Source organism: Babylonia areolata, chromosome 27 (assembly GCF_041734735.1).
Source record: "Babylonia areolata isolate BAREFJ2019XMU chromosome 27, ASM4173473v1, whole genome shotgun sequence".
NCBI classification, from domain to species: domain Eukaryota; kingdom Metazoa; phylum Mollusca; class Gastropoda; order Neogastropoda; family Buccinidae; genus Babylonia; species Babylonia areolata.
Genome location: NC_134902.1, coordinates 20527412 through 20539911, shown reverse-complemented (window position 1 = coordinate 20539911; position 12500 = coordinate 20527412). Strand labels below are relative to the sequence as shown.

General features: G+C 49.1%; 1 protein-coding gene across 2 annotated transcripts in view; it reads left to right on the top strand.

Annotated features, from left to right (window-relative positions):
• LOC143301237 (uncharacterized) overlaps positions 1-12500 on the top strand; it is a 182733-nt gene that overhangs the window by 141678 nt on the left and 28555 nt on the right. For both annotated transcript variants that reach the window (XM_076615368.1, XM_076615369.1), the window contains 6 exons: positions 2113-2381; positions 3788-3977; positions 4292-4395; positions 6949-7129; positions 9042-9373; positions 11283-11463. In XM_076615368.1, coding sequence (XP_076471483.1) covers positions 2113-2381; positions 3788-3977; positions 4292-4395; positions 6949-7129; positions 9042-9373; positions 11283-11463 — 1257 coding nt within the window. The remainder of the gene's footprint in view (positions 1-2112; positions 2382-3787; positions 3978-4291; positions 4396-6948; positions 7130-9041; positions 9374-11282; positions 11464-12500) is intronic.

The following is a 12500-nucleotide window of genomic DNA, read 5'->3' as shown; positions in this document are numbered from 1 at the left end:
ACATGAAACATCATGTTTAATCTCTACGGCTGCTAAAAAAAAAAGAAAAAAAAAAGGAAACAATGTCTACAGTGACTGTCATTTGAATGCAGTCTGATGGAAAACGTGTATTTCAAAATAATTGCATTTTGTGTAGCGTCCACCAGCCGTCAAACGAAACCAACGAATTCAATGACATTCCTGAGCATGATATAAGCTGTTATAGCTTGTTGTGGCTCCGCTGTCTACGTGTACATGTATAACATGTTTGCTGAATAAAGTGTTGTTTAAACCAAAAAGTCATGTCACTCTCCCTCATTCCCTTCCCTCTCTCCCTCCCTTTCCTCCCTTCCTCCCCCATTCTCTCCCCCCACCTTCCCCCTTATGTTATACGTAATCTCTCTCTGTTCTTGTACAAGGCTTTCAGAGTTAGGGATATAGTCGTTTCATGGTCTGTCTTGTTTTCATTGTGTATTTATCCTCAAATTGTGTTTATTGTTCAAATACCCCTTCTTGAGGGGGGGTATGGTCTATCTGAATAAACCATTCAAATTCAAATTCCCTCCCTTCCCTCCCTTCCTTCCCTCCCATCCCCTTCTCTCCATCTCCTTGACTTTTTCCAGGAACCTATCCAAACACACTGATGACCTTATACTCAACACAACTTTCGTTTTTTTTTCTTTTGTCACTAAATCTCATCCTCTCCACACGCAGACGGGTCATGCCAGTGATAACGCATCACACCTTTCCTATTAACCCTTTCTAATGTATTGATGATTTTTTTTTTTTTTACTCAACATAACATTTCTTTTCGTTTTTTGTCTCACTTGTGTAAACAAAGTGAGTCTATGTTTTAACCCGGTGTTCGGTTGTGTGTGTGTGTGTGTGTGTGTGTGTGTGTGTGTGTGTGTGTGTGTGTGTGTGTGTGTGTGTGTGTGTGTCTGTGTGTCCGTGGTAAACTTTAACATTGACATTTTCTCTGCAAATACTTTATCAGCTGACACCAAATTTGGCATAAAAATAGGAAAAAGTCAGTTCTTTCCAGTAATCTTGTTTAAAACAATATTGCATCTGTGGGATGGGCAAAAATAAGAAATAAAAAAGAAGCCAAATTATATGCAAACTGCATTTACTGTTATATTTATATTTTTTGTATTCTCTAAACTTGGCACTCTGACCTCTTATTCTGACACAACAACAAGAGGAGTCATTATTATCATTTTTTGTTCAAACAGGAACTTCTTTTGCTAAGCATGGAATTTTTATTTATTTTGCAAACGTTTTTGGTGCAGATAGTAAAAAAGGGAAATTACTCTGTAATTAATGCTAGGGGACTTAATTTATCACAAGTGAGTCTTGAAGGCCTTGCCTCTCTTGTTTTCTTTTGTCCCCAATGTCATCTCCTCCTCCTTCTCCTCCTCCTCCTCCTCCATGCACAAGCAGACTAGCCAGTGGCTGAAATGGTGACGTATTCCGCTCTTCCACTTTCCCTTTAACCCACTCAGTACGGCCAGTCCTCTCTTCTCCTCTACACAGACCCCTCGGATGTCCAGTGGGTGTCTCAATGACCCAACCTTTAGCTTCCGTCGTCAGAATTGTGGTATTCTTTGTCAACATTCACCTCTTCAGTATAAGAGCCTTCCGCTTGCAATATTTTGATGATGGTAATTGGGGTGAAACGCTGTTAACGTCGTCTCTTTCGCCGTTCGTATGGAGAGAGTTAACCCTTTCCACTACATGGATGACTTTATTCTCAACAGAACATTTCGTTTCCTGTTTTCTTGTATCTCCAATCCATCGCCACCTCCTCATCCAGCCACAAGCGGAAGTGATGACGCCTTCCACTTTCCGTTTAACCCTTTCCACTACATGGATAACATTATACTAAAAAAAAAAAATTAAAAAAATTTCGTTTCCTGTTTTCTTTTGTCCTCAATCCCATCTCCACCTCCTCATCCAGCCACAAGCGGAAGTGATGACGCCATCCACCTTTCCCATTAACCCATTCAAATGCATTGATGATGACCTTATACTCAACAAAACTTTCGTTTTCTTTCTTTGCTCCCCCCCCCCCCCCCCCCCCCCCCCCCTCCCCCTTTCCATCATCGCCTCCTCCATCATCCACACGAGCAGACGAGCCAGTGGTCGAAGCGATGACGCCTTCCACCCCGGCGCCGGAGAGTGAGGACCGTAGGGGTGCAGGCCGCAGAGGAGAGGAGCAGTACGAGCCCACCTTCCCCCCTATGATCCCGGAGTCCCCAGTCTTCACGCGCAACCTGGAGCAATACTATTTCCTGGACCAGGCCGGGAATGCCGGCAAGGCCGCCCTGGTGTGCACAGTGGTGTCCGCCGACATGCTGACCTACCGCTGCCTCAACAACCGCCTCAAGGAGAATGAGCAGGTCAGAGGGGGGGATAGGATAGAATGAGCAGGTCGGGGGATAGGGTAAAATGAGGTCAGGAGGATAGGATAGAATGAGCAGGTCAGGGGGATAGGATAGAATGAGCAGGTCGGGAGATAGGGTAAAATGAGGTCAAGGGGATAGGATAGAATGAGCAGGTTAGGGGGATAGGATAAAATGAGCAGGTCAGGGGAATAGGGTAAAATGAGCAGGTCATGGGGGTAAGATAGAATGAGCAGGTTAGGGGGATAGGATAGAATGAGCAGGTTAGGGGGATAGGATAGAATGAGCAGGTCAGAGGGATAGGATAAAATGAGCAGGTCAGGGGGATAGGATAAAATGAGCAGGTCAGGGGAATAGGGTAAAATGAGCAGGTCATGGGGGTAAGATAGAATGAGCAGGTTAGGGGGATAGGATAGAATGAGCAGGTTAGGGGGATAGGATAGAATGAGCAGGTCAGAGGGATAGGATAAAATGAGCAGGTCAGGGGGATAGGATAGAATGAACAGGTCAGGGGAATAGGGTAAAATGAGCAGGTCATGGGGGTAGGATAGAATGAGCCCGTCACACATATCGGTGATTGAAGACATTTTGTTAAAGTATTTATGAATACATTTGAGTATTATCGGTTAGAAGGGGTGGGAGATGTGAATGAATGGAGGGTTGGGGAAAACTGGGCAAATGAGGGAGAAATGTGGGTGAAATCTGAAAAAAAAAAACGAAAAAAATCTAAATACAATTACAGGAAATTACTTAAAAGACTTCGTAAAAGAGAAGTCGTTAAACTGACAAGCGAAACAACTGATAATGAGTGCAAAAAGTCAAAAACATCAACGTTCTCAGTCACTTGTGATGACACACTTTCGTGTACATAAGGCTTCATCAAGCTACAGTCAAAAATTATATGCTCAGTTGTCAGGTTACTAAAGCATATGCACCTGACATTAGAACAATACTTGGTCCGTATTGAATTTGATAATAGTCTGGCGGTCAAGGGCATCAGATAGATAAATAACGTGTGACTGTGCAGATGTTTTACATGTTTCATGTTTTATATTTATTTGCTTATTTATCATCATTGTTGTCTTATTTATCTATTTATTTATTTATTATTTATTATTTATTATTATTATTTCATTATCATTATCATTACTACTACCTTTTTTATATTATTTATTATTATTATATATTTTTTTAATTTATTTATTTATTTATTTATTTATGTAAGCTTATCTATTATTTATTCACCTTTTTTTTCTTTTTTCTCAAGGCCTGACTAAGCGCGTTGGGTTACGCTGCTGGTCAGGCATCTGCTTGGCAGATGTGGTGTCGCTAGCGTATATGGATTTGTCCGAACGCAGTGACGCCTCCTTGAGCTACTGAAACTGAAACTGAAAACTGTGCAGGTGATCGACATGAAAACGGACCGGGCCAGCGGCAAGAGGCTGCTGACCACCACCACCATCATCACGGGCAAGGAGGTGACGCCCATGGTGGAGCAAGGGAGGAACTACACGTGTCAGTGCGTGGCCTGGTTCATCGAGGACTCAGCCTGGCACCACATCTTCAGCAACATGGCTGTCGTGCTGCCTCCTTGTCAGTTTGGGTGTTTTTTTGTTTGTTTGTTTTTTTGGTTTTTTTGGAGGGGGGCGGGAGGGGGGTGGGGCAGGGGGATGGGGTGGGGTGGGGGTGTTTTGTTTTGTTTTGTTTATTTCTTTGTTTCATACACACTTACAGACGCATGCACGCATACACATGCATGCACGCATGCACACACACACGCACGCACACACACACACACTCACACACACATATTATTATTATTATTATTATTATTATAAAAACATTTCAGTGTTTCATATCATGAGATGTGTGAAGTTGGTGTTTTTTTTCTCTCTCTTTTTTTTCAGACATTGACTCTGTGTTCATTTACGAGCCATCGGGAGGTCTGTTCTATGCTGGAGACTCTGCAGAGTTGGCCTGCAGTCCCCCTGGAGGACAGCCCACACCTCAGGTAATCTGGCACTGTGCCTGGCCTGACCGCTAGCCCGCATACATGAACAGAGTAGAAAGGAATAGAACAGAATAGAATATTTTATTGTAAAAAAAACAACAACAAAAAAACAAACAACAAAACTTAAGACTCATAAGACACAATAAAACACAAACAAACATGGTATGAACAGAAACATTCATGGACAAAGTTTACCAGCCTTGGCTGTAATCCCCCCCCCGCCCCCCCCCCCCCCCCCCCATTCCCCCCCCCCCCCCCCCCCCCCCACCCCCGCTCCCCCACGCCAGTTTCAGAGTTATGCATGCGTGTTTGAATGACTGGTGCTAAAGCGTTTTGATTTGTCTCTGCACAAGATTCAGCGCTATATAAATATAATAATAATAATTATTATTATTATTAATTCGCTTTGTAAGACCAGCTCGCCAGGCTTGGCATTTGGCCGACACATGTCATTTAAGAATCTGTTTCTGTAAATATTGTTTTTCTCACGATTGTAGAGGAGTCTCGTATTCTAAACTCTTACAGGTAACACACAGTCTTTGCTCTTTTTGTGTATTTTTATTCTCTCCACACACCCCTACCCCTCTCACTCCCACTCCCTCCGTCCACTCCTTCCCTCCCTCCACTCCCCTCTCTCTCCACTCCCCCTCCTCTCACTCCCTAATTCCACACCCTCCCTCCCTCCCCTCCCACTCCCTTTCTCCACTTCTTCCCTCCCTCCACTACCCCCTCTCTCCACTCCTCCACTCAATCCACTCCCTCCTCTTCACACTCCCACTCCCTCTCTCCACTCCTTCCCTCCCTCCCTTCCCCTCTCACTCCACTCCCTCTCTTCTCTCACTCCCATCCTTTCACTCCTTCCCTCCCTCCATCCACACCCACTTCCTCCCTCCACTACCCCCTCTCTCCACTCCTCCACTCAATCCACTCCCTCCTCTTCACACTCCCACTCCCTCCCTCCACTACCCCCTCTCTCCACTCCTTCCTTCCACTCCCCTCTCTCTCCACTCCCCATCCTCTCACTCCCACTCCCTCCATCCACTCCTTCCCTCCCTCCCTCCCTCCCTTCCCCTCTCACTCCACTCCATCTCTTCTCTCACTCCCATTCCTTTCACTACTTCCCTCCCTCCACTCCCCTCTCTCTCTCCACTGCCCCTCCTTTCACTCCCTAATTCCACTCCCTCCATCCACTCCCACTCCCTCCCTCCACTCCCACTACCTCCCTCCACTCCCCTCTCTCTCCACTCCCCCTCCTCTCACTCCCACTCCCCCCTCTCTCCACTCCTTCCCTCCCTCCACTCCTTCCCCTCCCTCCATTCCCCGCTCTCTCCACCCCACCTCCTCTCACTCCCACTCCCTCCCTCCACTTCTTCCCTCCCTCCACTCCTTCCCTCCCTCCACTTCTTCCCCTCCCTCCACTCCATCTCTTCTCTCACTCCCATCCTTTCATTCCTTGCCTCCCTCCACTCCCCTCTCTCTCCACTCCCCATCCTCTCACTCCCACTCCCTCCATCCACTCCTTCCCTCCCTCCCTTCCCCTCTCACTCCACTCCATCTCTTCTCTCACTCCCATCCTTTCATTCCTTGCCTCCCTCCACTCCCCTCTCTCTCCACTGCCCCTCCTCTCACTCCCTAATTCCACTCCCTCTCTCCACCTCCCCCTCTCTCCACTCCCCCGTCCTCTCACTCCCACTCCCTCCCTCTACTCCTTCCCTCCCTCCCCTCCCCTCTCCACTTCCTCCATCACCCACACTCTTTTCACTCCATCCCTCCACTCCCCCTCTCTCTCTCCACTCCCCCTCTCTCTCTCCACTGCCCCTCCTCTCACTCCCTAATTCCACTCCCTCCCTCCACTTCTTCCCTCCTTCCACTCCCACTTCCTCCATCCACTCCCCCTCCCTCCACTCTCTCTCTCCACTTCCTCCATCCCCCCCACACTCCTTTCACTCCCCACCTCCACTCCGTCTGCTTCCTCCACTCCCTCCCTCCGTCCACTCTCCCACCCCACCACCACCCCATTCCACTCCCCTACTCCACTTACTCCTTCCTCTCCCCCAATCCACTCTTACACACACACACACACACACACACACACACACACACACACACACACACACACACACACACACACACACACACACACACACACACACACACACACACACACACACCGCACTCTCCGTCACTCACTTTCGGATCCACTCTGTGTACGCATACCCAGATTCAAAACAATCCACTGTTGGCCGCCGTCCTTTCTCTGTCTCTGGATCTTGCATTTGGAATGAACTTCCTCTTTCGCTTCGTCAGGTCTCCGCACTCAGCTCATTCAAGTCTGGCCTTAAAACCCACATCTTCCCAAGATAGCCTCCCTCCCCTGCTTCTTCCTTGCCTTCAGTTTCTTCATATTCAGAGTTTTGCTTGCGTGTGAACGACTGGTGTGAAAGCGCTTTGATTTGTCTCTGCACAAGATTCAGCGCCATATGAATAACAATGATAATGATGTTATTAGTATTATTATTACTCAACTCATTCACTCCACTCTCCCTCCCCCAGGTGTCGTGGGTGAAGGACGGCCAGCGGCTGGACCCCGAGACGGACGACAACCTGGAGGTGCTGCCGGACGGGGTTCTGATCATTGACAGAGTGCGGGCCCAGGACGCCGGGGAGTACGTCTGCGTGGCCTTCAACGCCGCCGGCAGCAGGTCGTCCAAGGCGGCCGTGCTGGAGGTTTACCGTGAGTCTTCAGCTTCAGCTTCTCTGTCTGTGTCTGTGTCTGTGTTTCAGCGTCAGTTTCTGTTTCAGCTTTCAGCTTCTGCTTCTGTTTCATCAAGGAGGGGTGTCATTGCGTTAGGACAAACCCGTGTAGGCTACGGAGGCGTCACTGAGTTAGGACAAACCCGGGTAGGCTAAGGAGGCGTCACTGAGTTAGGACAAACCCGAGTAGGCTAAGGAGGTGTCACGGTTTTAGGACAATCTGGTGTAGGCTAAGGAGGCGTTACTGAGTTAGGACAAACCCATGTAGGCTACGGAGGTGTCACTAAGTTAGGACAAACCCGTGTAGGCTACAGAGGCGTTACTGAGTTAGGACAAACCCGTGTAGGCTACAGAGGCGTTACTGAGTTAGGACAAACCCGTGTAGGCTACAGAGGCGTCATTGCGTTAGGACAAACCCGTGTATGCTACAGAGGCGTTACTGAGTTAGGACAAACCCGTATAGGCTACAGAGGCGTCACTGAGTTATATTGTATTGTAGTACTCTTTTTTTTAGTCACAACATATTTCTCTGTGTGAAATTCGGGCTGCTCCCCTCAGGGAGAGCGCGTCGCTATTTGTTTTCCTATTGAAGTGAATTATTCTTCAGAATTTTGCCAGGGACAACCCCTTTTCTTGCCGTGGGTTCTTTTATGTGCGCCAAGTGCATGCTACAGACTGGACGTTGGTTCATTGTCTCATCCGAATGAGAGTTAGGACAAACCCGTGTACGCTACACCACATTAATTTTGTCACTGATGGTCCCGGGTTCGAATCCTGATGAAGGCGCTTAGTGGGTAAAAGGGTGGAGATATTTTTTTCCGATTTCCCAGGTCAACGTATGTGTAGACCTGCTTGTGCACGTACCCGGTTCATGTGTATACGCATGCAGAAGATCAGTTACGCACGTTCAAGATCCTGTAATCCATGTCAGCGTTCGGTGGATTATGGAAACAAGAACATACACAGCCTGCACACGCCCGAAAACGGTGTATGGCTGCCTACACGTAAAATATCACATAACTGTCGGAGTGTGTATATGTGCGTGCCTGAGTTTCAGTTTCAGTAGCTCAAGGAGGCGTCACTGCGCTCGGACAAATCCATATACGCTACACCACATCTGCCAAGCAGATGCCTGACCAGCAGCGTAACCCAACGCGCTTAGTCAGGCCTTGAGAAAAAAAAGAAAAAAAAGGTGAACAAATAATAGATAAGCTTACATAAATAAATAAATAAATAATAGTAAGGTAGTAGTAATGATAATAAAAATAATAATAATAATAATAAATAAATAAATAAATTGCCTGAAATCTGATTAAATGACACAGGAAACGATTGATGAGCTCCAAATGACGGCCGTCAGTTGCCAGGTAGGCAGCCTGCTGTGATGATGAACCTGTGTTTGTAAATAGCTTTGAGCTGGGTGTCCGACCGAGGATGCACGCAATATAAATATCCATATCAAATCAGATCAAATGAACACGATGTTGATAATGATACCTGATGTGTGCGTGGTGATCGGGGAAGGGTGTGCGGGATAGAGACATATGTGTGTGTGTGTGTGTGTGTGTGTGTGTCTGTCTGTCTGTCTGTCTGTCTGTCTCTGTCTGTCTGTCTGTGTGTTTCTCTTTGATAATGATTTGCTGGCAGTCTTTCTCTCTCTCCTTATTTTTTATTATTATTATTATTATTATTATTATTTTTGTTAGTGAGCCTAAAGAGAAATGTCCTGTTTTGGTTTAGTTGAAGCAGAGACAAATAAAGTATTTTTGAATATAAAGTTGAAGTTGAAACTACCTCCCCACCCACCCGACACCCCCCCTCCACAACCCCCGCCACCACCACCCACCCCCACCCCCTCCTCCAACCAACAACTTTTTTCCCCCCCCTTCCAGCTCTCCCAGACCAAACCACCAGCACCGTGGCTGCTCCCGCACCAGACTCCCCAGCTACGCCAGACCTCGTGGTGACCACCACCACCACCACCACCACCACCACCGACAGTCCCTACAGGTCCTCCTCCACCGCCACGGAGCAGCTGCCGTTGCTGAGCACGACACGAACCGGGCGCATCATCCCCTTCTTTGTCCTGGACCCTGTGGAGGAAGCCTACGTCATCGGCCAGGAGGACGCTACGCTCACGTGCGGGGCTATGGAGGCCACCCGCCTCATCTTCATGTGCAACCGGCGCCGGCTGTCCGTGGATAAGGAGGTGGATGCTTTCAAGGTATGTTTGGGGGGGGCGGGGAAGGGGTTGGTTTGGGGTGGGGGGGGGGGGTTGTCGGGGGTTTGTTGGGTGTGTGTGTGTGGGGGGGGGGGGGGGGTGCGGGGGGGATCTGCGGCGAAGCGGGTTGTGGGGTGGAGGATGTGTATGGTGTTTGTGTAGTGTGTGTGTGTGTGTGTGTGTGTGTGTGTGTGCGTGTGTGCGTGTTGGGGGTGTGGCGAGGGGTGGGGGTGAGTGGTTGGTGGGAGTGGGGGCGGAGGAGTGTTGTGGTGTGTGTTTGTAATGTATGTGTGCGGGGTGGATGGAATGGGGGGTAGGTTGGTTGGTGTGAAGGGGGTTGGGGGGGGGGGTGTAATGTGTGTGTGTGTGTGTGGTGGGTGTGTGGTGGGTGGAATGGTTGGTTAGTGGGGGTGGAGGGAATGTGGTGTGTGTGTAGTGTGAGTGTGTGTAGGTTGTGTGGGTGGGGTACTTGGTGGGGGTGAAAGTTGTGGTGTGTGTGTCGGGTGGGGAGTTGATGGAGGTGGAGGGTGTGTTTGTAGTGTTTGTGTGTGTGTGTGTGTGTGTGTGTTGGGGGTGGGATGTTGGTGGGGGTAGGGGTGAAGGGGGTTGTGTTGTGTGTGTAGTGTGTGTGTGTGTGTGTGTGTGTGTGTGTGTGTGTTCTGGGTGGGGGTAAAGGTGGATGTGTGGTGTATGTGTGTGTGTTGGGGGCCGTGGGGGGGGGGGGGAGGTGGATGGGAGTTGTGGTGTATGTGTAGTGTATGTGTGTGTGTGTATTCTGGGTGGGGGGATAGTGTGGTGGGGGGTGGAGGGGTGTTGTGGTGTGTGCGTAGTGGTGTAGTGTGTGCGTGTGTGTGTGTGTTGGGGGGGGGGGGTTGCAGGGGGGGTAGCATCAAGGTGTGTGTTGGGGTTGGGGGGATGGAGGGGGTGGGTGTGGAAGGGGTTGTGGTGTGTGTTTAGTGTATATGTGTGGGGTGGGGGGGAAGGGCCAGAGGGTGTAACGGGGGCTTATGGTGTTTAGGTGTGTGTGTGTGTGTAGTGTATGTGTGTGTGTATGTGTTAGGATTGGGAGGTTGGTGGGGTAGGGGTGGACAGGGTGTGGTGTGTGTGTGTGTGTGTGTGTGTGTGGATGGTACCTTACCTTACCATACCTCACCTTAACTCACATCACCTTACCTTACCTCACCTTACCTAAACTCACCTTACCTACCATACCTCACCTGAACTCACCTTACCTTTCCGTACCTTACCTCTCCTTACCTTAACTCACCTTACCTTACCATACCTTACCTCACCTTAACTCACCTTACCTACCATACCTCACCTTAACTCACCTTACCTTACCATACCTTACCTCACCTTAACTCACCTTCCCTACCATACCTTACCTTACCTCACCTTAACTCACCTTCCCTACCTTATCTCTCCTTAACTCACCTTACTTTACCATACCTTACCTCACCTTAACTCACCTTACCTACCATACCTCACCTTAACTCACCTTCCCTACCTTATCTCTCCTTAACTCACCTTACTTTACCATACCATACCTTACCTTAACTCACCTACCATACCTCACCTTAACTCACCTTACCTACCGTACCTGACCTTAACTCACTTTACCTTACCATACCTTAACTCACCTTACCTTACCATACCTTAACTCACCTTACCTACCATACCTCTCCTTAACTCACCTTACCTACCGTACCTCACCTTAACTCACTTTACCTTACCATACCTTAACTCACCTTACCTACCATACCTCTCCTTAACTCACCTTACCTACCATACCTCTCCTTAACTCACCTTACCTTACCATACCTTACCTCACCTCACCTTACCTTACCATACCTCACCTCACCTCACCTCACCTCACCTGTGCTTCTCTCTACCTGCCCTGCCTGCCACCCAGGTTGTGGACCCCGGCACCAGCTACACCTACCAGGAGAAGTCGGTGGCCATCAGCCTGAGCGACCTGCAGCAGTTCCAAGGGCCCGGGGACTTTGTGTGCCACTGCCGGGCCTACTACCCTGGCGAGGGCAACGAGAACTGGCAGTTTGTGGCGGCTCCCAACACCACCGTCCGGCTGGCCTGTGAGTTTGGTGGTTGTGGTGTCGTGGTGTGTGGTGTGGTGGTTGTTGTGGTGGTGCGGTGTGGTGTGTGGTGGTTGTGCTGTGGTTGTGGTGTGGTGGTGTGTGGTGTGGAGTGGCAGTTCGTGGCGGCTCCCAATATCACCGTCCGTCTGGTGGTGTGGTGTGGTTGTGTTGTGGTGTGGTAGTGTGATGTGGTTGGGTAGTTGTGGTGTGATGTGGTGGTGTTGTGGTGTGGTCGTGTGTGTGTGTGTGTTATTTGTGGTGTGGTGTGGTGTGATGTGTCGTTGGGTAGTTGTGGTGTGGTATTGTTGTGTGGTGTCTGCATGAGTAGTTGTGGTGAGGTGCGGTGTGGTATGTTTGGGTTTTTGAGGTGTTGTAATGTGGTGTGGTAGTTGTGAAGTGGTCTGCTAATGTTGTGTGGTGTGGTAGTTGTGATTCGGTCTGCTAATGTTGTGTGGTGTGGTAGTTGTGATGTGGTGTGGTAATGTTGTGTGGTGTGGTAGTTGTGGTGTGGTGTATGTTTGAGTAGTTTAGTTTATATAGTTTGAGTAGTTGTGGCGTGGTAGCTGGGTTATGGTAGTTTTGGTGGGGTGTGGTAGCTGTCGTTTGGCAGGTGTGGTGTTGTAATGGTGTGGTAAGTGTGGTGTGGTAATGTGGCGTGGTGTGGTAGTTGTGGCATGGTGTGGTATTGTGGTGTGGCGTGGTGTGGTAGTGTGGCGTGGTGTGGTATTGTGGTGTGGCGTGGTGTGGTAGTTGTGGCGTGGTGTGGTACTGTGGTGTGGCGTGGTGTGGTAGTGTGGCGTGGTGTGGTGTGGTAATTGTCGTGTGGTAGGTGTGGTGATGTAATGGTGTGGTAGGGTGTGGTGTGGTGTGGAGTGTGGAGTGATGGCCTAGAGGTAACGCGTCCGCCTAGGAAGCGAGAGAATCTGAGCGCGCTGCTTCGAATCACGGCACAGCCCCCGAAATTTTCTCCCCCTCCACTAGACCTTGAGTGGTGGACGCTAGTCATTCGGATGAGACGATAAACCGAGGTCCCG